At 37.3% G+C, this 26,019-nt stretch overlaps 1 protein-coding gene across 2 annotated transcripts; it reads left to right on the plus strand.

Moving 5' to 3' along the window:
• Positions 1-5,203: 5,203 nt before the first annotated feature.
• LOC136241018 (rho-related protein racA-like) lies at positions 5,204-20,308 on the plus strand. 2 transcript variants are annotated; one of them, XM_066032177.1, is made up of 8 exons: positions 5,204-5,487; positions 6,089-6,358; positions 6,406-6,532; positions 15,006-15,362; positions 15,411-15,774; positions 15,825-16,019; positions 16,069-16,128; positions 20,004-20,144. In XM_066032177.1, exons 1-7 carry the CDS (start codon positions 5,274-5,276, stop codon positions 16,123-16,125), a joined length of 1,584 nt encoding a protein of 527 aa, XP_065888249.1. In that variant the 5' UTR covers positions 5,204-5,273; the 3' UTR covers positions 16,126-16,128; positions 20,004-20,144. The 2 variants fall into 2 exon arrangements, with proteins under 2 accessions (XP_065888249.1, XP_065888247.1); XM_066032175.1 differs by having other exon boundaries at positions 15,825-16,128; positions 20,004-20,308.
• Positions 20,309-26,019: the final 5,711 nt, after the last annotated feature.

A 26,019-nucleotide genomic window follows, 5' to 3' on the forward strand; every position in this document is an offset into this window, starting at 1 on the left:
ACTGTAAAGCGCTAATAACAAATCACAATGCCCGGAATACTAGGCTTGTCCCATACAATCACAATAAATGACTTGCAGTATTAAGGTAGATGTCCAAAATAAATAAAGTGAGTCAGCATCAATAATTTGTGGAGGGAGGTCGATCCATTCTCTTATTGCTAGACTAGGGAACATGTACAGGCATCCTTTCTGACATGTGTGAAGTGGTTCTTGTATTTGTAGATCACTAAGTGACCACAACATTTGCTTTTTGGTCATAATGAATGCACACTGCACAGTAGCATTACTAAAAATATCATTGTTCACTTGCTAGGCATTGCATACTCTATAAATCTATATCCTTTTACCCTTATTTTATGTCAAACAGTATGTAATTAGATGAAACAACAATTTATATAAAACTTTCATAAAATAAACGTGAAGTCAATTTATCAGTTAAAGAGAGCAAATAATTGGTTATGGGCTCTTGGTCAATATCATAGTTCTAATACAAACATTGTGTTGTATAAATTACAAGTACAAATTTTGTACAGGGATTAAATGTTAACTAGTGTATCTGCTGGTGTAGGTGATCTCCCTTGCTTCCCTACTTTTTTCTATGATTCCAAATGGAACTTAAAATTCTTAATTTATTTTCCTTATACTTGTTTACTTTTTAGTAACATTCTTATGACTGGTGAATCCACGCATAAGAAATAATGGCGTCAGAGGTAATGTTTTTGACTGAACATGAACACATACTTCAACTATCAGTTACTGACTCAAAAGTGAAGTGGCCATTAAGCTTTGCTTTTGGTTATTTTCAGCTCATTACACAGTGCTACAAACAAAGAACAGGGGGAGAAGTGCCTGTGCATACATTCTAGTCACCATAGAAAATACAGACGATTCCCATTTACAAACATAGAAAAGCCATCGTGCTATTTCGAATTAACGCCTTGGACTGTCAGTAAAAAGAAATGGGACTCAAAGGAGGACAAAGGTAAGTCCATGATGTATGCATTGTATGTATGTGCAGTATGCCAAAAGGCTGATGTGACATTGAACAGTGAAAAAATCAAGCCTGTAGCCTTAGTGTATCAAGTTACACTTGTCTGAAGGCATCAGGCAGGCAGGCAGTTAGTCAGTCAGCAGAAATTTCCATTGAATAAAAAAAATTAAAAATCAGTAGCAATCTATTAGAAGCATTTAGGGCCATTCTGAAGGCACTTTTGGGCTTGGTTATACCTAATCAATACTGCCAAGACACCAGGTTAATTATTGTGAAGCTGGATTTTGGGTGATATTTTTGGCCAGAAAAACCCAAACTACAATGTAAGTGACTTTCCAGAAATTTCAACTAGCTTATTCTTACATTCACAGTTGGTATTACAGTGGCAGATTTAGGGGGGTTTCAAGGTTTCCATGGAAACCCCCTTTGGAAAAAATGATTACGTAACAATTAAATATTTTTAATTATTGTGGCATGCGCCTCAATCGAGATACTCTAATAGAACAATCACAGTAGCTATTAGAGCAGTGTGTAGTGAGTTATTTAAGGATTTTATGTACTTTATCAATAGGCTGTGACCTTTTTTTTTTGGTCTCACCTTACCAAACCAGACAATGTAGTACAGACTTTTGCGTGCGTCATGTCAGTGTATATGTCCACCTTCTATACTGGAAACCCCCTTTATGAATTCCTAGATCCGCCATTGTATTACTAGATACCATCATACTGTAGACCTGATTTCTTTCTGCAATAATTGTGGAGGAAGCAGTTAAAGAAATGGATATTGTTACTGATTGCTAGTAACTATGGTGACATCTGGGATGAGTGGATGAAGACAAGCAAGAAACCATCAGAATTACCTGAAGATGACAGAGAGGATAAAGTGTTGTCGAACAGAGAATATTTAAACTTTACTGAAAAGTTCAAGACTTTACATTAGTATACGTATATCATGTGTATTTATCTAATTGTGAACTCCATTAATCTACTGTACATGCAGTGAGCAAGTGTGATATTATTGGGAAGAAGCAAATCCTATTATTTAAAACTGTTAACAGTTCCAAATTTTTAACATCTGTATTCATCTGTAGCTATAAACTCCCCAACTGGATTACTGTTTAACTATTTAGGTTGAAATTACTCAATAGCATACTATCTTCATTTCCTGATATCTCCGACATTAAATAATCATACTTTTTGGGGTAAAGTGCTGGAAAGAATTTTACACTTGTGGTTCCTACATGTGTAGAGCTTTATTAAGAATTCTTGCAGAATTTTGTAGGAAATATTTCCACTCTGTTAAGAAAGATTCCTACAAATGGCACAAAGTGTAAGACACTTTCTTGCAGTGTAGGAATAATTCCTTCAAGTATAGGAATTATTCCTACACATTATGTCATGTGTAGGAATCTATTTTACAAAATTCAAGAGTGGGGGAATATTTCCTACAAAATTTCTCCAGCTCAAATTGATTTGGTCCTGTCATGATTAAGGATCAACATCCCATACATATTTTATACTGTTTTTACTTGGTTAAACGTCACACTTTCATCATGAGCTACACTTGAGTATATAGTGGCACAATAATTGATTTTGAATTAAATTATGACAAGTGTCAAGTAGTGATAAAGTTTGAATAGTTGTGGCATTCAACTAAGTAGGCATGGTATACATCAAAGCCTTTCGGAGACATTCAGCAAAACTGTTATATGCTAGCAGTATAGTACTGGGCCATATGAAGAAGAAAGTTAACATGTGGCTACTATCCCAAACTAAATTACAATCCAAAAAGTGCCCTTATACCAAGCACCATGCACTTTGACTAAACAACAAAATTAATATTATTAATGTGGTGGTAAATATCTCATGTTTGCAGAATCCCTTGCTGGGAGATGATTTTTCAATAAACAAAATTATATTTAATGAGCAAAACACATATACAGTGCTAGGCCTGATACAAATATGTTTAAAATTTTGCCCATAATACATATGTGAATGCATCAAGTAAAAATCAGGCCTTCACGCACAAACCATTTTAGAGAATAAATTGTTTTATACCGAGATAATATTTGCTGGATGCATGCTATATAGTGGTATAACTGAAAATGAACAGCGGTACAAATTTACTTTATACATTGTCATGGTACATTCAATTTGTATAAAATTTATACAGTGAATAGACCATGAATATGTAAGTTAATTACAATTTAAAAAGCATTTTTAGTTGAGTGATCTTAAGGCCTGGTTTTTACTTGATGCATTCACATAAATTTCCTAAACTTTTCACCTATTATGCTCGCCTATTTTCAGCTGTGTTGTGTAACAAACACAATGTGAAACACACACAATGAGCAATAAACATACAAGTAGTTATGCATACTCAAACAAAGCAAATATTACATCATAAAATAATGTAATTAGAATTTTTCTTAGAATTTTTATTATTTATTAAAAAAATAATAATGTGCAGCCTCAATTTGAGGATAAATGCACATTACACTTTACAATAACTAATATAAGCTATATAATAACATGATTAAAAGAGTTAACATTGCCACTATGATGTTAATTTGCTGAGAAAATTAATAATGGATATAGGTTGTCAATAAGTTCCTTAGGTAGCACGTTTCATAGCCTGATTGATCTTGGAAAAAGGAATAGGTTGTTCGAGCATAGATATGAATATGATAGAACCCAGCTTTGATTGTGGCCTCTGGTGAATGAGTACACAAGTATAGGACCATGTTAACTACACTATACTGAAGCGGGAATAATCACCTGGCTATTATAAATCTTGCACACTGTCTTTGCACTCGTTCAAGTTGTTCATTATCATTATGGGTATATGATGACCAGACTGGGTTGGCATACTCTTTTATTGGTCATACATACCATGGTGTTATAACAGAGATGATTTCAGATTTGTTAATGCTTTCTGTGATTGAGCCTTAGAGGCAATGTAATTTGATATGGGTACCTTATGATAAGTCACAAGTAATTGTTAATTCACACAGTTTTAACGTTGTAGAGACAAGTTGATGTCAATGCTTTGTTCCATACTAAGTGTAGTGTGCACAGAACTATGAAACCATGACAAGTTTTCATCGCAATAACACTGAGTATGTATTCAAGATAGGTCGAGTAACAATTTAGCTATGCACAAAAGCACTGCACAACATAACTTAATGTCCTTTTCCAGCTAGGAATGATCTTCCAAAGTCAAGACATGGCTTCAAGTGCATGTTCATGCAGTTTAACTGATTACTCTTGCTGGTTCAGTCTGGTCATTCAGCACTAAAATATCAATGTGTGCTAGCTGATATCTTTGTTATCAACAATCACCATTTGAAACATGGCAGTGGCCGGCCTTGAAAATGAGGACACTTGTGTATAAATCTGAACACTTGGAAAAGGTACCAAAGTATCCCTTAACATGTAAGATGTAAAGCTGACATGCATGAACTAGAAAATCAGGACACCTTGATGATCAGTCCACATGCATGCATGCTATTAGTCAATACCAAGGTGTCCTTAAAGCAGATTTTACTGTGCAGATGCATGGCTTTGTCTGATGACCCATGCAGCTGCTACATATATTACTGTGTTGCCCATATAACCAACATGCAGAGGCATACATGAAAGTTAGAATAGGGGCCATCTATATACAGGTCAGGGATAATAAAAGTTCAGTTGAATAACTAAGTTACCATTGAGTGGCAATAAGCAGGTTAGAGTCAATATGCTCAAAAATTTTCCCTAAATTTTATTGATATTACTATTTTTAAATTTTCCCAAAATGCTTTCAGAAATCCCTAAAAATTTTTACCGGCTGCAATGCAGGCTCTTCAGTTATATAGATAATTGCATTATGCTCCTAGGTTAACAGCATTTCTTGCAATAATCTTGGAACATAATCAGTGAATGCTCTATTAGAGTATTTCACTACAAAGCAACTGCTTTATTACGAAGTTTCAATCTATTTTGTACCGCCGATTAGCTAATATTATGCTAGCACAGCACTTCAGACTGTTAGCTATGCCTGCATAAGAGTATACAGTCAATACAAATTGGGGCCACTCAAGTCTCGGACTAGTACTCTTCACGCTCCATCACAATCTGACACTCCATCAATCTGTTACAGTATTTATCCTCAGGTGGGAGCTGACAACAAAAAAAAAATCGTAATTTCTGGCCAAAACGCGCCGGCGCTTATAGTAAGAATTGAGTGATAGCAATCTAAACTTCGTCATTCGCCTCGTCATCATTGCTCAAGATCTGAAAGATGGCAGGTTTTGTTACAATAAAGATGAAAGAAATAATAGTTGGGGATGGTGATGTGTTGAAGGTGCTCTTCTTGATGCAAATAGCTGGTTATTACGGCCCGACTGTGCGGAAATCAGATGATCTTTCCATCATTTCGCCCTCCGTTATGCCAGACCATCTAATGGACGTTAAGTTTTACGATAAGGTAGTAAATGTTAAAATTATAAACACTGGTAAGTTTGTGATCACCTAGGTGATACATAGGGTGTGGACTTTTATAATAGGCGTGGCAATTACTACCTTATTGAGGCATTAACTATGAGTGAAATTTTCACCGTGAATGCAGCCTTAACCTCACTTAATCCATAGCAAGCTAGCTATTGATACAGCATAACCATGATTTTAACACCCTTTTCATGGCGATATCTGTAACACAAGCACGTCACTATAGGTGGTGGTGGGGAATTGGTACTGTAGCACAAAATTACCAAGATATATCCTTGATTGTAAAAAGAGTAGAAAGATTTTGTATGTAAAAATAGTCACCAGATGTAACATTATTTTCAAGAGATCATGTCCCTCCCCACACCCCCTAGCTTTGCATACTTACACATGCTGCTTGTGTTTCACGCATAAAATATCACATTTAGATCAATAAAAGTGTACATGACCCATGGATGGTCTGACCACTAAAAATCTCTGGGCTCCTGCCCTGATTTTGGTGGTGGTGATATTAGTGGAGAAGCCAATTCAAATCATGTTGTAATATAATACATTAAAAGATGATCACATATTCAATGTGACAGAATTAGTAGTAAATTTCTTTCTATGTAGCTGGAATGGATACTGAAGAATATGATCGATTGCGTCCATTGTCCTATCCAGAAACTGATATTTTTTTGATGTTGTTTTGTGTTGAGTCTAAGGATACTTTGAAAAATTGTGTACAATTGTGGGGACCAGAGGTATCCCATTGTTGTCCTGGTGTGCCGATAATATTGGTGGGTGTGTCACGCTGCTATCGTCCACACTTTGGTATTGACCAACCACCTTCAAACAGATGTGTTAGTGAAGAGGAAGGGAAAGAAGCCGCCAAGAAGATTGGTAAGATGATTTGAAAGTGTATATTAGTGTAGTTGTTGTTCTGTTAGGAGCTTATGCCTATTATGAGTGTGACTTGTACAAACACTATGAGGTGCATGGGGCAACACTATTGGGAATGACTGCTGTGTTGAATAAGAGAGGCTACCAGGAGCAGGGAGGAAAATTATTATACAAGTAAATGATATTGTGCTGTACTTATCTTCATTATGTATAATTATTATTAGTCAGTATTTGACCCTCATAAGGTTACCGTGCTTCATTTAATTGTGTTTTGATTTGCAAAAAATAACCTTGCACAATGTGTAATACAGTATAGGTTACTGTATCGACTCAAATATTAAGTAATTTTATTTTATTAGGCTACTTATTGTTAATTTTATGTTTCAGATCCCTTACCCGCATTACTGTCTCTAGCCGCTTCAATTTGGTGGTCATTATTATGAGTGTTCACTATATTATTCATCATCTCAATGTTTAAGTAATAGCTGTATCATGCACCCGAGTGATTTGCCTGATATGTACACCCAAGCTTGAGGGTTTTCAGGCCCGAGAGCGTGGGTGTACGTATCAGGCAAATCACGAGGACACATGATACAACTGATATCTACCATGCCAATGCAGACTAAGAGCCTGAGGGCGATTAATCACCCAAACCAATACGAGACCGACCACTGAATTCATTATATAGACCAACTTGTGAAATTAAATTATGGGACAGCAATAACTAAACGTTGTGACTACGTTTGTTAACACAAATGAGCAAATCCTATGGATATCACGGAAACACTCAATTTAGTGATTTTGCAAGTGTTTCAAAGTTGCTACATCACTTAAACACTGTTTACAACATTTTCTAAGCATCCAGAGGAGTAAGCTTCGCTGTAGAGTGGTTACCTTGTGATATATGAAAAGTGGGCGTGGTATGTAATCAAACACGCAGATAAGCCCTTGTAAATTATCCATGACACTAGTTCTTACCTTGAACTTTCATTAAAGTTGTAAATGAACTTGCGTACATGGCTAGGCATAGAGAAAGGACAGCTGAAGACCAACCCCAATGTTAGGAGAAGGGTTTAACCCTTTCACTTCTCAACAAGTGATTAATATATATCGAGATAATCTAACAGAGCATTCAGTTAACTCTAATAAAACAGTCAGGTAAATGTAAGATTGTAATGAATAATCAGCAGCCCACCCTAGGAAAGTTTCTGATCTAAAACATAGAAAGAAAAATAATAAATGGCTTTACTAAAAGTGACGAAGTTATTAATTTCATTACAATCCACTGAGTAACACCATGCCACAATGAAGTAACGACCAGTAATGAAGCTCACCTCAATGAAGCCTACTGACCAATTACTTTCTCATGATTTACACATTGTCCAGCAATGCGATCATGTCAGGTGCTGTAGTTGCACACGTGACAGCTTAAAGTTGTGGACACGAAGTAAAACAATGTGTAATATTATAGTTACTTTATTTTATGGATAATATGTAACTGTAACTTAAATTAGTCGGCTCTCTTGTCTTCCATTGAAGTCTCATAACTTTGTGCTTCATAAAACTGCTTTTTGTGATTCAATTGCACTTGGCTACCATCTGTCTGCCCTAGCTACATCCAAAGGGTGGGTTTCCTTCTTTGAGACATAGTGAAATACAGGATGTAGCCACCAATCTATTTTCTGAGGTCTTTTTACAATGTTGTCGCTGAACCCCACCTTCAGCCTCTTTCTCTTCAATACAAAACTGCCAACTGTGATGATAATGCAAGGCTTGACATAGTTTTTGGGGAGGAAGATTTGAGAGGTTATACTTTGATGTCAGCATTTTTAACCCTAGTGCACCATTACATCAACCTCTCCATTCTGCATATCAATCAACAATGTCATGATAAGGAAAAGAAACATAAATACCAGCAATGGGTAGAGAATGCCTCGTTTAGTTCTTTAATTTTCACTACCTCTTGTGGAATAGGTGATGGTGCCACTCAGTTTTGTAAGAGATTGGCCAACCTCTTGAGTGTTAAGCATAGTAGTGATGGGATGGGTGGGATGTAAATTGAGCTTTTATTTGCTGAGATCTGCAATTATGTGTATTCGCAGTGCCCAGTCCAGTGTGCATTGTCCAGTTGCTGAGGTGCTGATTGCTGTGCAGATCACAGAAGCTCGTATTTTACAGTCCTTTTTTGCTTATTATAGTCTATACATTTATACTGTTTTATCTATTTTACTGTTTCAGTAGTGTCTCTAAAAGCACACACAATAATAGTAATAATAAGGAAAAAAGTAGCTAACTAGTAATAGCAAGAGTACATAATATTCATATAAATATTATGTACTCTTGGTAATAGTAATAAATAACTACGTACCAAGTAACCCCTCCAACACTGGGTATAACCAAGCCCAAAGTTCCTTCAGTGCAACCTGAAATGCTTCCAATAGGTTGCTACAATTTTTCAAACTCGAAAAAAAATTATTGCCTGCCTGACCGATGCCTTCAGACACCATAACTCGATAACGGCTAAGACTATGGGCTTGATTTTTCACTTTTTGATGTTGCTTCAGCCTGACAAGTACTTTTTGGCATACCGCAGTGTGTACAATGCATTCTTCGTGGACTTACTGTACCTATGTCCTCCTTTGTATCCCATTTATCTTTGCTGATAGCGCAGTAGCTAGCACCATGCGATGTCTTCCCTACATTTGTAATGGGAATCATCCAAGTTTTCTGTTGTGACTGAATTGATTGCAGAGGTCTTTCTCGTAAGTGTTCTTCGTTGGTAACACTGAGTAACAAGCTGAACGTAGCTGAAAACAAAGCATAATGTTATATAGTTGGGGCACATCTTCAGACGAAAGCAATAAGCTTGGCACCATTCTTCTAACTCAATATGCATGGGTTCACCAGTTAATGTTGCAAGAAAAAAAGAAAGAAAGAAACAAGTTTAAGGAAAAAATAATTAGGAATTTTTAAAGTTTAATTAAAGAGAAAAGCAAGGAGGTCACCTGCATCTGAAGATTATGCTAGTGGTCATTTAATCCCTAATTCAATTCTGAGTATAGACTGGAGTAGGGATTTAATGTCCATTAGTATACGCCACAACTGAATTAGGGATTAACTGCCCACTAGTCTATCTTCAGGTGTAGGTGGCCTCCCTTGTTTCACTACATTTTATTTCTATGATCCCTAATTGAAGTTAAAATTCCTATTAAATGTACCAGTATTCAAATGATCTTTTCAGTGATTTCTACCTACAAGTGTAGCCATATATTTACTTGCATTGTATTTTTATTAATGCATAACTTAAGATTTATGAACTAGTAAAGTATTTTAAGCCACCATCCATCCCTAATCGCCCTAGATACTGTTGTGTGTAATTTAGAAATTCCTTTCTAGAACTAATTTGGACTCTGAAAATTTCAAGATCTAAAAAGCGACCTTGAACAGAAAATAGCAGAGTGGGCTACACCCTTAATATTGGGCTCTCAATATCACCTGTGCCACTTAAAAGTTTGTAGAAAATATCTGGGAAACTGTCCAAGGCTGTTCTTATCACCAGTCTCGTGTCCAGTGGCAGTAAAAGGTGCTAGAGCGTTCCCATTATGTCTCTAGAAATCCACTTGTGAAAAGCAGCCTGAGCAAATCATAGACATGGCTGTGGTGCAAATATGTAGAGTATTGGCGTGGCTATCCATTCATGTGAAAAGTGAGCTTTACTTGTTTGTGCATAGATTATCAAAAATTTGGTCACATATGACTTTCTCTAGCCAGCAAATCTTTCTTCAGACATAAATGCTGGAACTGTTCATCAAAAAATGCTCAAAACAAGTGAGTTATGAGGTTTTAAAAATATCCCATACATTTAGTATGGACAGTTGGCATGCAAACTAGGATGTACAACATAAAAACTGTTAAAATTATTCAAGATCAAAATGTCAATCAAGCACTCAAAAAGTCCTACTAAAAAAATTGTACATATAATTATGGTTACAAAGACAATAGATAGCGTAACCAATAGAAAATCAGGAGATAATAATATAAGTTCAAGTTCACACTCATTGAGATTGCACTTTACCAACACTCCTACTTAATCGCAGCAAGTGTGTTCATCAAATATAGCTAGTTTGCAAAGTTTTTCAAACTACTGGATATCAGCAGCTGACAAGCTGCTTCGGCTGTGGATAGTGCGACACAGTTCTGATTGCCTCATAGCTGCACTTCCAGGTACTAACATATATCCTGAAGTTGATTTTCTATCTCCCACATTGCTTGCCCTGTCTGCACCAGAGTACTCCTTTATATCACTGAGATCACTCCCTGTATACAGCAAACCGAAGTTTTGAATGCCATTGAGGTATCTTCTTTAGTGCTGTATAATGGTCTGTTATGGTCATTGGTTGGCTTGCAACAACAATGGGTGACACTGCTCACAACATAAACAATATCAGGCAGAGTCTTCTTAGAGAAGTATAACAAACTTCCTAATACTGAATACATTTGCTGGGTGCATGTGTCTTTTGGATCTTCACTGGCAGCTAGTTTAGTTTCAGGATTCACTGGTGAACCAACAGGCTTGGAATTGTACATTTCAAACTTGTGGAGAATTTTCTCAATATACAAATAAATGTTGACCAATCCATACTGTTATCCTGAATATTCTTAACTCCAAGTAGTGAACCAAGATCTTTCATTTCAATCTTCTGACGTTTGACTACATTCGTTTTGACTAACGCCTTTCACCAAAAGTCATCAACTTAACAGCCACAATGAAAATCTCTGTTTCTGAATCATTAAATGTGATTGGATTTACGAAAACCGTTCTTATCGCCCAAGACAAGAAGTTAGATTTTTTCTCACAAAGACAAAGCCTAATGAATGCACTATCAAGTTTCACTGCCACAGTCGACCAGAGTAAAGTGGTCTGCTTTTGCTGGCTGCTTTTTTAAAGCATAGTGGTGAGCCGTACGAGTGGTCTGGGGTCTTGATGGAACCCTGGCCAACCAGGAGATGGCTGTGTGTGGTTGTACAGCTCCGTGGTGCTGGACAATGACCTGTGCTGTAAATTTCCTTTCATTTTAGCCAGTTCTGAGGTCTGAATGGCCCATAACTTAGCCTAATTCATCCCAACACGTTTATTTTCAATTTTTGAACATCGTCTTCCAGGGTCCCCGCCTCCCACCCTTCTGGAGCTCGCCTGATACAGACAACCTCGGTTTAAAAACTATCTAAAATGGTGGGAAACTTAGCTGTTGACTACGTCTTCAGTGGATGATCAGGAAGGTAAGAAATTGTTGTGAAACATGTGTATGCGTAGCTACCACCATTGGCCAGCTACAACACTCTGAATATTTAAAACTGACGTTTCTCGATACTTTTAAATGGGCGATAAGACCGGTTTTCCCAGAGACAGCCACAAATACATACAGACAGGGATCACTTGATGTCTGGGTGAATCCCATTTTTTTCAATCAGCTATTCAGTGCATGATTCAAGCACTGCAGGAATTGTTTTAATCTATACAATTATGCTTTATAACCTACACACGAGGTTCTCACTCCCAGACTCAATAAACCCTTCTAGCTGTCAGGTGGGTGTAGGCACCATGAACAGACTGGTGCCAGACTGTTGTCGTGTGAACACCCACCATGAACAACGACAGGTGCCAAGAATCATCCGTAATCCAGGATAATGCGGCAGAGACTGCAGAAGGTAGTGTACATGGATGGTTGTCAGGATCTGGGCTAGATTTACAGCTCGAGATCGACAAGTGGATGCAGCGATGGGCTGCCTCAACGCCAAGTTGAAAATAGTGGCCGACAAACAGCTCGGGATCAGTCGAAGGATCTGAGCTGTGAAAGGAAAGCTATCCGACGAGGACGATAAGTGGTTGAAGCAGCTTGAGAAGAACAAGCAGGGCCTTGCAAAGCACATCCGCATGATCAACGTCAAACTCAAGTCACTCAATACCCTTCGAGACCAGACGTGTATGTATTAAAATTGGTGTTGGAGACCGCACGACACCAATTTCGGGTGTTTTACAGGTGTTCTTGGCACCCGTCATTGTTCATGGTGGGTGTTCATGGTGATTTCACATGTAAACTTCCTTTGCAAAATCTCCGTGAACAAAAACTGTATATACACCCATTTGATGAAACTGTAAGTTACACTGAGCTCCAAAGGCCAGCAAGACTCTTACAGAATCAAAACAAACAAAAGCCAATGGCTTTATGGTTTGGTGGTGGGTCAACTAGATCCCACACTTTATTTGACCAAAGTGATTTCATTTTCTACCTTCTCCACACTGATGCTCATTAATCATTTCATTGTAGCTAGCTAATACCTGAAAATCCTTGTAAATTCCTGGAACATCAGCTGAGCTGCCTGCCTAGTAAATAAATAAATAAATGTTTACCTGCATGGAGCAGCCTTGGCTTCAGTTAGTGAAGTGGGATCTTTCTGATCAGGTGAAGCCATTGCTATAACATGACCATACCAGTCTGGTACTTGTCTGCTTTGTGTTGACCTATCCCACCAGATGGCAAAGTACTTTCAATTGTTCACATATGGCTTTCTCAAGAGGAGTTGGAAAATCTTTGTTTTGTTGCAGTAGACCCAAGGATATGTATGTTATGAGCGTTTGTTTATGTCATGTTGAAGCGATCATACGCGATCAATTTTTCTTTATGAATTTTGCCTTTGTATGCAGTGAAGAAGGGTGAGTAAAGGAAAGACTTACCCAGTAATTGATTTCCCTGTTCACGGCGAACACGATGGTGAAAATTGTAGCCTTGTACCTCAATCCGTTGGTACATTACAATGGTTTTTGTAGGTGCCTATAATTCATTTTCCCTATACTTGCTGTAAAAATCAATTTTTGTATTGGTGCCACTTTGTAGAACTGTAACTCCCAAAGTTATTAGTAAATGAAGCTGAAACTTTGCCAGTGGGTGCACTTGGCTAAGTAGATTATAAATATTTAATAAACAGGAATTCAAAAAAAATGTTGTTTTTGCAGATCTGGTCACAAATACATAATTGGTTTCTTTCTTTAAATGTTCAATGCTAAGAAGAAAAGAGGAAAGTTTTCAAAACTGGGTAAAGCCTCCTTAAATATGCCTGCTGTTAACAAGTTTTCTAGTCCAGTATAAAAGAGAGGGTTGATGACTTATAGAACAAGTATAGAGAATAGTTGAATAAAGTAACTGAAACACTTGGACATAGCCCCAGAAAGCATCCAGCCCTGCTTTTTAATATAGTTCATATAATCAGCTGTGTGCTAAGGGTATCAAATTGTCACCCACAAGTAGAAGTTAAATCCAGCAGTGTGTCAGAGAGATAAAGTGGAAATTAGTGTATAGCCTATAGTTAATATATAAATTTAAAAATAAAGTAGGAATCCAAGTGATAAAAAGTAGTGAAACAAGAGAAGAACGATGGTAGCTATTACAGCATAGCTCAGTGGGAAATCCCTACTTTGGCATGACATAGCCATTATTTTATGTTCAATTCCAAAGTAGGAATTTCCCACCAAGCTATGCTGTAATAGCTACCATCGTTCTTCTCTTGTTTCACTACTTTTTATCGTTTGGATTCCTAATTTTTAATATACTAGTTTGTTTAGTTTTTTTGTAAAGGCATACAGCTAGCTATAAACATAAGACTGTTCTTTTAGGGTGACTGCTGTGTTAGAGTATCTCGAGGCAGCCTGCAAGTTGTGTGCTTGCCCAAAAAGGGGCGTGGTTTCGATCGATTATAGAGTATGTCAAGTCAGCCTTCCAAATTGAAGGTGTGTGGTCACTGAAATACAGCTAGTGCAAAAGGGGTGTGTCATCATGGTTTCAAACGATAGATTGATAATGTGTAGAATGAAGAATGGGCGTGATCTTGTGACCTATTGTGAAGTAATCTAGTACCAGTACCTCCGTACAGTACCCTCCGTCACAGATTATATCAGTAAGGAATATAATCTATTCCTCTATACAGCAGTGTAGTCTAAGCACCTTAAATAATCTTGTGGCGCCTATTGTGCTGCTTAAAGAAAGTGTTGAAAAGAAAATTAACGCCTTGGTATGGTTTCGTTGGATGAAGAAGAAGACAAGCAGCCTGATTGAAGATAAAAGAAAAGACAAGGCGCAGAGGGCACACACTCATCGGAACCCCAAAAGGCACATCCCACTGGTGAGTTTGTTATTGTTGCATAAAATGGTGGACGTGCACTGCTTTGTTTGGCCTCTAGGCTTGCGACTGTGGTCAGTCTAAAATTCAAAGTTTTGGCGATTTTTAAAATTCTGTATCCAGCCACCTGTAAGTGTTTTGTTGTATTTAATGCTGTTTTATGTATTATATGGACTAGTACTGTTCCATAAAGGTGATTTTCATCTCGTAAGATATCTCTAGGATGATTTTTAAAGGTGGGATTTTGGGCGGAGCGTGAAAATTTCACATGGATTCCTACTTAAACGGTACAACTGTACCATTTGATAAATTGTGTTTTGATGTAAAAAGACTTATCTGGTCACAGAGATAGAAGTTATTTATTTTACACAAAATTGTACATATAGCTACATGTAGGCTGAACATGCAGGTCAGATAACTAGGTTACCTTGCATGTGTTAACATGATGTTTATAATGTTGTTTATCATACAGACATTCTACTTTTCTTGGTGGACTATTTAGCAGAGGAAAGAAGAGTCCAGTTAAACCTCCAGTACCAGATAATCCTGATAAACTGTTACCAGTAACACAACCAATGAGACATCAGGGTACACACTCATTCTCATTCACTACACTGTGGAACAATGAACTGTTCTCTGATGTCATCATACATCATAACCAGATGGTATATCATGCCCACGCAATTGTCTTGTTCTCACAGTGTAAACTGTTTACAACACATTTCAACAACGAAAATGAATCAGTGAACGAGTCAACCTCAAATGTAGCTAGTAAGCTAACAGATGCAATCAAACAGTCAACATTCTTCACTTCAGCAAGTATGGAGAGGTTAGTAATAAGTGTCATTGAGTAGGTATTAGTATGGTGATCCTGTAGTGAGTCAGGGAAGGTGCACCTTTATGTGAACAATGATATTCCATCAGTGATCACTGAGGCTGTGCTGTCATGTTTGTATAGTAATAAAAGAACAGTTAGTGGTGTTGTTGATGGAGTAAAATTGACTACTGTTTGCTCTGAGCTCTCCATCAAGGTAAAACAATTAACAGAGAACAAGTGGGATTTAGAATTACCACTGAACACTGATAGCCTTCAGTGTTTCTTCTCATCTGGGGAATTTTGTGATGTGAGATTTGTAGTGGAAGGAGAGAAGTTGTGTGGTCATCGTGCCATTGTGTGCTGTCACTCTGATGTGTTATCAGCAATGTTATCAGGTGGTTTTACTGAGAGTCATCAGAAGGAGGTACAAGACACACATAATCATCATTCATATGCTATTAACATTCTACACAGGTGGTGATACAAGACTGCAGTCTGGTGTCTTTCTGTTGTCTGTTAGAATGGCTGTACACCGGCAGGTGTGACTTCAATCCCAGGGTGGGGTTGAGTGCATCAAGAGCAACAGCAAAGTTATCAGACACTGAAATGTTGGAGGTGATACGACTTGCTGATCAATATTGTCTAACAGAACTAGTAACTGTTAGTGAGGTGCAGTTATCAGAAAGAATCATCACCAAAATCAATACCTCTACCACAGAGACATCTGCAGCCCCACAACAGTCAAAATTTGACTCACAACTTTTGGATGACTTAGTTGGTTAGTAACATTACCTTTAGTAGTTAATAGTTATATGATGCTAGGTAATTTGGTAAATCGAGTACACCTGGTTACTCCAAATCGAGTACACCTGGTTACTCCTGCAGAGAGGTGTGAACACCATACCATAACCTCAAAGCATGTGTTACAGTAACTGTTAATGTAAACAAGTGGGTAGTTTGTTACAAGAACTTCCTGTAGTAATGTTGAGCAATACAGTATGTAGCACCAGCTATGTATGATGTATTTTTTTGTAAGTATCATGAACTATTCAGTATTGTGAACAGTGGCTTTAGTATTGATCGTGATAATAAAATGGCAGTATCGCTCAGCCCTAGTTTGTAGCATTACAGGCTTGCCACACACATAATTATAGAAGTTCCGTTTATGTATGATCCTTGTAGGTTTATCTTGTAACTAACAGGACATTTCTTGTTAGATTAAGTGAAGTGACTGCATAGAAGTAAGGGAGAGAGTATCTAGCTTACAATATAACCTGTAAAAAATCACTGTTAAGTTCACATGTGATCAATTGCATATAGCCTAAATATTTCGAGGGGGGGAATTTCTCACTGATTTTGCAGTTTTGGGGGGAAAACTTTATCCTTGAAATATTAATATTTAGTCCTCCATTATAGTTTAATACATTCTGGGAATGTTGGCAAATCATTATTTAAGCAACATTTTTCAACCTCTAAAAATTTGCCCCTCAAAATGTTTAGGCATACGGTAATACTTCTTACATGTACATCTAAAACTGGCTATTATGCTGCCAAGAGTTCACAATACAAGTATGGGAGAGAGTATCTAACTGGAGAAATACATCCAGGAAAATCACTGAGTCCAAGTAACATAATTAAGCCTGTTCACAGAACAAAGCTTTGACATTATCAACACTAATACAGTGGAACCTTCCTTAATGGTCACCTGAGTTGGGCGGTTACCTCAACATAGCAGCCACGTGACTACGGTCCCGACCAGTTCCCAATCGATTTGTACAGAAATAGTTTGCATTAAGCGGTCACCTCTATAACACGTATAACAGCCAGCTTTAGCAGTCCCAAACAGCACTTCACTACACAAAAGGCCTCTCACAAAGCGGCCAGCTACAGCCATTACGGTGAGTAAACTAGCTGCACTACTTTATACTTATACAGAAAAGTTATCAACTCACAGTATAGAAAAGCTCATGGCCACTCCATGGCTTTGCCTCTCCGTGTGATTCTAATTAAAGCTCACTTTACTATCTTGATTCCTGGGTTCTCAATTGTGTAGTTAACAGTTCACCGTCTTTAAGGAAGTCCCTCACAGACTTTGTAGCTAGGGATCATAATCAGCTCAATTGCTGTCTCCAAACTCAAGAGTAGCTTCAGGCTCTTTTCTGCTAATTTGTTTGCTATGTAAGTAAGCGATGTACTGGAGTGTAGCTAAATGCATTTTTATAGCTAAACCTGAGTATATAAGTCCCTGGAACCTTTGTATAAGGCCAGACCTCAGTTTATGGCCTATGGCTGCTTTATGGAGGAAATTGAGTTAGGCAGCCACCTCTCTATAAAGGCCAAATATTTCTGGCCCGAAGGTGACCGCTTTAGACAGGTTCCACTGTAAGTACCAATCAACAGTTCTCTATGTCCATATTGACAGGAAGAAAGAAGACACATTTTTCATGCGTAGCTTCACAGCACTTGTGCTGTAAAGCCTTAACAAATAAATACACAGCAGTACGAATGAAGAACTGTTTAAAAAGCACCTCTGCAATCAAAATAGCCACTATGAAAAATACCGTAGATCCTTAACAAATCTGGAAGCCATCATGTGCTACCACCAAATCAGCACTTTTAGATGTCAGCAAAGATGAATGGGACACAAAGGAGGACACTGGTAAGTCCATGAAGAGTGCATTGTACGTACTGTGGTATGCCAAAAGGCACCTCTCGGGCTGAAGTGATGTCACACAGCGAAAAATCAAGCCTGTAGCCTTAGCCGTTATGGAGTTATGCTTGTCTGAAGGCATCAGTCAGTTACTTAGTCAGTAGAAAATTCTATATAATTTTTATTATTTTAAAAATTCCAGAGCAACTTGTTAAAAGTGTTTTGGGTTCACCTGAAAGCTTGTTTGGGCTTAGTTTTACCTTACCAATACTGCCTCATCGTCATTGTCTGGGAAAATTAAGGCTGGTTTTGGGTGATGTTATTTTGTGGGCCACGCCTACTCCTTTGCAGTCCCTACTATACAGTACTATCATACTGTATGATTTTTTTTTCATTATAGTTGCTGACAACCTTTGGCAGTTCGCATTCCAAATTTAAGCAAAATCACTTTATGCATTTGTGAAATACAAACCCTCAAGGTCAGGCTTAATTTCTTCATATTTCCTGGGGCCAATTTTTCTTCGTTTTGCACACTTTACAAAAACCCTATAAAGCACAAATGTACAGCTTGATTGCCATGAAATTTAGCATACATGAAGGACATGTTGAGGTGAATTCATACACCATTTCTGGTACAAATCTGGTAACATTCTATGAGTTACAGACAATTATTTCTGTAACGAAAGACTATTTTTGTGGGTAGTATACCCAAGGGAACAGCAGTCTGTTTATAGGTGAACATCAAAGCTCAAACCTTTTGTAGTTTTGCAGTGATAACTAGAGTCACAAGGAGAAAGTCAGTTATGTTTTAAAATTGTGGGGGCCAACATATTTTAATACAACAGTCAATGAGTAGCAAAAAATGCATGACAATGTTGACAAAAAGTTTGTCCACAGGTAAAACCAGAGATCTCCTTACCAAACTCCCAAACTGTTAACCACTGAGTTGCTGTTGGCAGCTGTTCAGCTCACTTAATTTCTACCTTATATTCTACACAAAACTAACAGTTCATAGACCTGCCAATGGAAAATCTAGAACATTCTGGTTTGGGGTATTTACAATACAATAAGAAGTATTGCAAAACTAAGTAACAAATGGTCAAATACAATGTAACTTCCGTCTTGCATGATCATCACTGTTCATGTGGATAAGAAGAAATTGGGTAAAAACTAGTCCAAAAGTATTTATCCTTTGAAAATAGTTTATTATACTTTTGAGCAGTCTAGCCTATTATGTTCAAAATTATGCTTTCAAAATCAAGATTATGCTTTAGAGTTGGCTGTTTTATTAGAGTATAATCAGTTCCTGACTGCTGTATTAGAGTAAGTGACTGCTCTATCAATTTTATTCTCTGCTAAGTGAGAATAATTAACAAAGAAACAATAAAAATATTGATATGAAATGCAGTAATAATGTGTAGTGTGTTTGTGCTTTGTTGTATTTTTAGTACACACATTGCACATTTCTTGAAAATCTCTCTATTATGCTAGAATAATGCCCGATGCTTTTATTGCTCGAAATTATGGGTGCAAGCCTATCCACCAGTTTATGACTAGGTTTGGAGTATTTAAAATACAGCTAAGCTGTACAAAAGAAACGGGTACAGATTTCAAAGCCTGGGTGAGATAAAATTTAAAGGTGGCAGTCAAAAATCTCCACCTTTTCAAACACACTTTCTGTAACTACTTTGGGCAGGCTGTAGGACCAGGTGTCCTACGGTCCTTCAGCACTTGTGCTGTAAAGCCTTAATAAATAAAAATAAATAAATATATAAAAAATTTAAAAAGAGAAATGGCTGCAATGATGTTAATGCCAATCCATGGTTGAAGCTGACATCATCGCAGCCATTTCTTGGCCACCAACTTTGATTTCACAACCTTTATTTCAACCAGACTTTTAAAGACTGCACCCTTCTTTTCCAACTTAGCTGCGTTGATATGATTTACCAGAAAGTTCAACTAGTTTATTCATAGTTGGTTTACTAGATTCCATCATATTGTAGATCTGGTTTCCTTCTGCAATAATTGTGGAGGAAAAGAGCTAAAGAAATGGATATTGTTACTGATTGCTAGTAACTATGGTGACATCTGGGATGAGTGGAAGACAAGCAAGAAAGTATCAGAATTACCTGAAGATGACAGGGATTTTATTGAGGATAAAGTATGGAACAAAGAATATTTGAGTTTCAGTGAAAAGTTTAAGTCTTTATATTGGTAGATATGTATATTTACCCAATTTTTAAACTGCATTTAATGTTCATTATATGTGTGAATAAGCAGATCCTACCATTTCTGCTAATAATTCAAACTTATTAAGATATGTATCATACTTTACTCCCAATTGGATTATATAGCTCATATTTACAATGTGTATATAACAATATTTGTGACCAGTCAGGCTTCCACACACATCCAATTCTTTGACCACTGTAACTCGACCACTCAGCATGCTATTGATATACAATTTTCACACAATTCTTTCATTGCACCATGGAATAACAGGTCAAAATTTGAAAGCAATATCATGTTTTTACATTGAGCTATCAGGGGCGGATCCAGGACCTGGAAAGGGGAGGGGCACAAACAGGCATTTAAGTTGTAAGTTGTAGGTGGTTAGGGAGAGCCAGATCCTGTTGTTAGTTGCTATATTTTTGAAGCAGCAAATAATATACCTCTTAGTAGTATTTCACCATTGATTTTTACCATTTTGGCCTTTGCAGATAGTTATGAAGCCTTTAAAGCTGTTTAAAAGGCTCTGAATGTCTTAAGGAACATGATAATTATTTTTAGCGGCACTTAGTACGTATGAAGGTGCTGGGTGACTATTTTACAGCTAGTTTGACTTTGGTTTGCTTTAGTTTCAGGTGAATTCGTAATAAATGCTAGTAAAGTGTGCATATTTTCGTGAGTGTTTATAAGCTGGCATAAAGTTTGTATTCTAATCAGAAGTATAGCTCCTCCACAAGGTGAAGGGGGGGGGGGCCAATTGCCCTATCCTGGATCCGCCATTGGCTATGATCCTTTAAAGTTACAAATCTGGATGTGTGTGGAAGCCTTGTGTTGTAAAATTTGGTCACATTTTAACTATTTTTGTTATTTATTCTCTGCTTATATCTCCTCATCTGAGGTAGTTGCAATCCTTATTTTGTAGTCAGAGAAGGGACCACATGCATACAAAGTTTTATTATGTTAAAGGAAACCAACCAACTCTGTATACTGTCAGTCGATGCCAGCTCAAATTGTCATGGTTACAGATTGACATCCCATACATACCATACTAGGATATTTACTTGTTAAATGTCACACTTTCAATGTTTTCTGCACTTGAGTGGTGCCACAATAATTGATTTTACAATTATGAGTTTAAACATTGTTTTCAAATATCAAGTAGAGGTTGAGTTTGTCCACATTAATTTTTTTGATTTGAGGTAATAAATGCCGTGGTATTTTGCAGTATACATTACCGTAACTCAACAAAAGTCTTACGTACAAATAGGAAAACATAATTTTGCTAGCAATAGTATTGGATGTTACATGCTACTGCAATGGTAGTATTGTATACTTATCAAGTTGATGATAAGTTTGTATCAATAAGGTTCTGCCTTCTTATCAATACTAGACTAGCATATAATATTAGATATGCATGCTTTTTGAGTTGGGACTATAATTCTAGAGTAGCCATAGTATATTGCAGCTCAATGTTTGCCACTAATACCTCAGTTATCACTGAGATTTCATTATTGTACTATCCTGACCTGCATGAAAGAGTGGTCACTGTAAACTTGAAATTATCTTTTTAAATTTCTGTATAGCATTACCAACAAATATGATATGGACAGAATCATATCTAAACGAATCTATCCTAAACTCTGACCCAAATAGTTATCAGAAAAGGCAGAATTACAGCATAGCCCCAAAAGCTTAGATGAAAAATGGTCTTTCGTCTTGTAGAGTTTACAGGAAATTATAAACACTCATGCTTCTACCAAAAATTAAGTGCATGCAAGAACTCACTGGCTGTCTAGTGCTTTAAATGATTTGTACACTAAACACCAAGAGTTATACAAATAAGCAAAGTGCTACTGTCAGGAAAGAGACTGGTTGGAATACAAAATTACAAACATGTCCTACCTGTTGAATTTAATTTCAGCACCAAACAACAACAGGTATTCTTTATTGTATTGCATTAAGTTACAAAAACAAGCAAGCAGTGGTATTAGTACATTAAAAATCCTTATATGGTCATGTTGTAACAAGCAAGGAGTTTATAATTTGCTAACCAACTGTGACACATCCAAATCCCCTGGACCAGACTCTTACATCTGTACATACTGAAGTGAAGGCCACAGCTGCTGAAATGTAGACCTCTCATCCTATCTCACATCTTTTATCACTAAAATCAGGCCGATGGAAACAGCTTAAATTACACCAACGTTTTTAAAAAGGTGCAATTTCACTTAGCTACTTCAACAATTTAGAAAACAATGGAACTTAATAATACCTATCATAGTAAGTCTAATCACATAGTGATTTAATTTGCCATACATTAAGTCTCAATAGTAGGAGTGCAATTAATCCCAAATCGCATGGCCTTGTTTCTGTAATTGCACTGTAAAGTAGGCAAATAAAATAGCGGAATAACAGAAGCCTTTTAAGTGCAACGAGAAAGTGATATAATGACTAGCCAATCAAAGAAGCTGACAATAGAAGCCTTTTAAGTGCAACATAAGTGCAACATATGTAGACATTTTGAGTAGCCAATCAGAATTGCTGACACATGAAGCCTTTTAAGTGCAACAACAAATGCTGTAATACAAAGAAGGATGATGCAATCAACCTGGTAGAAGTTAATGGCCACATAGAACTGGATAGATGTGTACTACAAACCACGAAGGGTGGTCACTATGTGATTAGTAGGCAATCACACGCATTTTCGTGCAATTTTGGAAGAAGAAGATAACCATCATTAACAATTGTGATGAAAAGATGTACAACTGAGAAAACAAATAGGCATGTGAAACCTCGGACAGCATGCGAACAAAAAAAGTAGAGGACTACACTGTGGGCATGGCAAGGCAAAAACAACAACAACAAAAAAGACTAATTACTGTAATTACAAAAATAAAACTGTCTAATTTGTGCAAATTGTACTCGTAACAGCCAAAATTGCACTCGGCTTCGCCTCGTGCAATTTTGACTGTTACTCGTACAATTATTCCCTAATTGCTCTCAAATGTGTGTGATTACCTATACAAATCATAAAACATTTTCAGTGTTGGGAGTAATGCATAACGCGTTATGTAATATTATTACTAATGTGGTAGCTAACTATGAAATACGTAGACTACGCTATAAAAACAGGTGACATACAGGCCTGATATAAATTAAGTTACTTTACTTACAAATGTAATGTGTTACCAAAGTAATTATAATATAGTTACTGTAATGAATCAAATATTACGTTATATTGTAGCAAAGTTACTAATCTCGTTAGTGATCCACTGAGTATAAACGCTTAGCCACAACAAAGTAATGAAGCCTACTGAATGAAGCTTGTTCACCAGCTTCTTACTTATAACCAAGATTTGCACATTGTCCAACAATGCAATCATGTCACGTGATAAGGTGGTAGTTTCAAATGTGATAGCTTAAGGCTGTGGACCACAAAGTAATGTAATATGTAACTGTAACTAAATAGTTCAGTTGCAAGTAATATGTAACTAGTTACTTTTACCAAGTAACTTGCCCAACACTGAACATTTTGAAGGTCAGAATATCCTCTCTAAATCTGACAACCAGTTAGGATTTAGATCCAAATTACTTATTGCCAATACTGCATTACAGGTTTTTGCAATTGAATTCGGCGACTTTGCAATTGAATTCGTCCCGTTTGCAATTGAGTTCGTCGCTTTTGCAATTGAATTCGTCCCGTTTGCAATTGAATTCGTCGGTTTTGCAATTGAATTCGTCCCGTTTGCAATTGAATTCGTCGGTTTTGCAATTGAATTCGTCGCTTTTGCAGTTAAATTCGTCCGTAACAAGAATGGCAGCTGGAGGAAACACGAAAACATGATGTGGCAGCTGCTACAAGAACTTGTTCAAGTACAACAGTAGTAAACAACTCTTTATAAGGCAATAATTCTTCCTCTACAGCCTATCCAGCAACGTTCCAAACTCTACTACGCCATTCGCGATGGGTGTGGTCACTCGCGAGCAACTTAATTAACTTGTCAGACAGTTATCAACTTCGCGTACTACCAGCTTCAATTACTTTCTAGTGTCTCAAGTGTAACTCTCCAAGGCATAAATAGTTCATCTCTTAATGAACGGGTTGGTTTCTTGGAGCCGTTTTGTTTATGACGAATTGTAATGCAAACGCGACGAATTCTATTGCAAAACCGACTAATTCAACTGCAAAACCGATGAATTCAATTGCAAACGGGACGAATTCAATTGCAATACCGACGAATTCAATTGCAAACGGGACGAATTCAATCGCAAAGGCGACGAATTCAATTGCAAAAACCTGTAATAACATTGATATAGACAAAAACCATCAAGTTGAAGTGCCATGCGTATTACTGGCACCATTTTGACAGTTTAGCTTATTCCAGCTATAGGTTTCTTTACAAATTAGGGTATAAGATGAAATCAAGCAGGGGCGTCAGAGTGAAAGTGGTAAGGCTCAGTCTGGGGGAATGCCCACCAGGAAGTTTTTGAAACTACACACTCTTGAGATGTTCTATGAAAGAAGTTTTGGGTTGGAATACTGTGTGAAAGGTGCTAGATAGTTAGCTAGCTGGCCTAGTCAGATTGAGTGATCAAAAAGTATCTGTTTAACACTTAAATCTTACCATTTGAGTTTATAATAAGAGATAAATTGTAAGGAATGTTTCTAAAATAGACAAAAAGCCAAATCTAAACATGATAATTATTTTAGAGGCGCTTAATACGGACGAAGTCAACATGAAGCTGTTCTGAATGAAAAACAGGTTAGATAAATGTTGTTTCTGTCAATTTTTGCCCTTAGCCGGCATATATCTTAGAGTACCTCGATCAGTATTCTTGACTCTTACTTCTTCAAGCGTTGCTCAAGCGATGTAGTTTCTCACGAGGGGCTCGAGTTTCTCATTAAAGTCGAGCCGATTAAAGTACGCCTCACCATTTATTTACATTCTTAAACCATTCAATTTAAAACCACGTATCACGAGTGTCCGCTTAAGGTAATTAGGGACTTTCCACGAGATTTCCCCTAAATAGATCACGTGTTAGTTGTCAATCCGGTGGATTCTGGTGGTATACATGGTTCAACAATGCGGTAAGTGTACATATGCTGTCAATAATTGTTTGTGCACTGCTAAACTAAGTTATTTTTGTGTGATAAGCATGCTTGAGGAAGGGTCTGGGGGACGACACTAATGTTTTGACAGCAGTTGATTATTATTATTATTTTTGATGATGGCCAGGCAAAGAACTGCGAGAAGAACTACTGTGATAGTGTGATAGTAGGGAAAAATTCCCACCCCTATAGCTCTGCCTAGGGGCATTATCTACAGCTACTGTATTATGTTGCCGATATGTACATCCGGGCCAAGAATAAAGGTGAAAGTGGTAGTAAGGCTCAATCCTATTATTCTGCTGAACAGGCAAGGGAGTCTGGGACTCTGGGGGCATGCTCCCTCAGGAAAGTATAAGTACTACAACTGTTTTGTTTTAATTGCTTCATTAAGTATAAAAATTTCAGTCAAAAGGTGATGATCGAGGCTCTGGTCTTATGCACTGGTTGGATTGGTTGTATCAATACTGCACTGTGGCAACCTTGAGGGGTTAGTGCTGGCATTATCCTTGGCAATACTATTCCATCTTCCCGAGTCTTGATGATTGAGTCCTCCATTCCTTTCTCTGCTGCTCCAATCCTGAAGTTGTGACCACAGTCAAAAGGTGACGATCGAGGCTCTGGTCTTGCATCTATACTGTACTGCAACACCCTTGAGGGGTTAGTACCGGCATTGTCCATCG

This window comes from Dysidea avara, chromosome 12, assembly GCF_963678975.1.
Source record: "Dysidea avara chromosome 12, odDysAvar1.4, whole genome shotgun sequence".
In the NCBI taxonomy this organism is placed as follows: Eukaryota; Metazoa; Porifera; class Demospongiae; order Dictyoceratida; family Dysideidae; genus Dysidea; species Dysidea avara.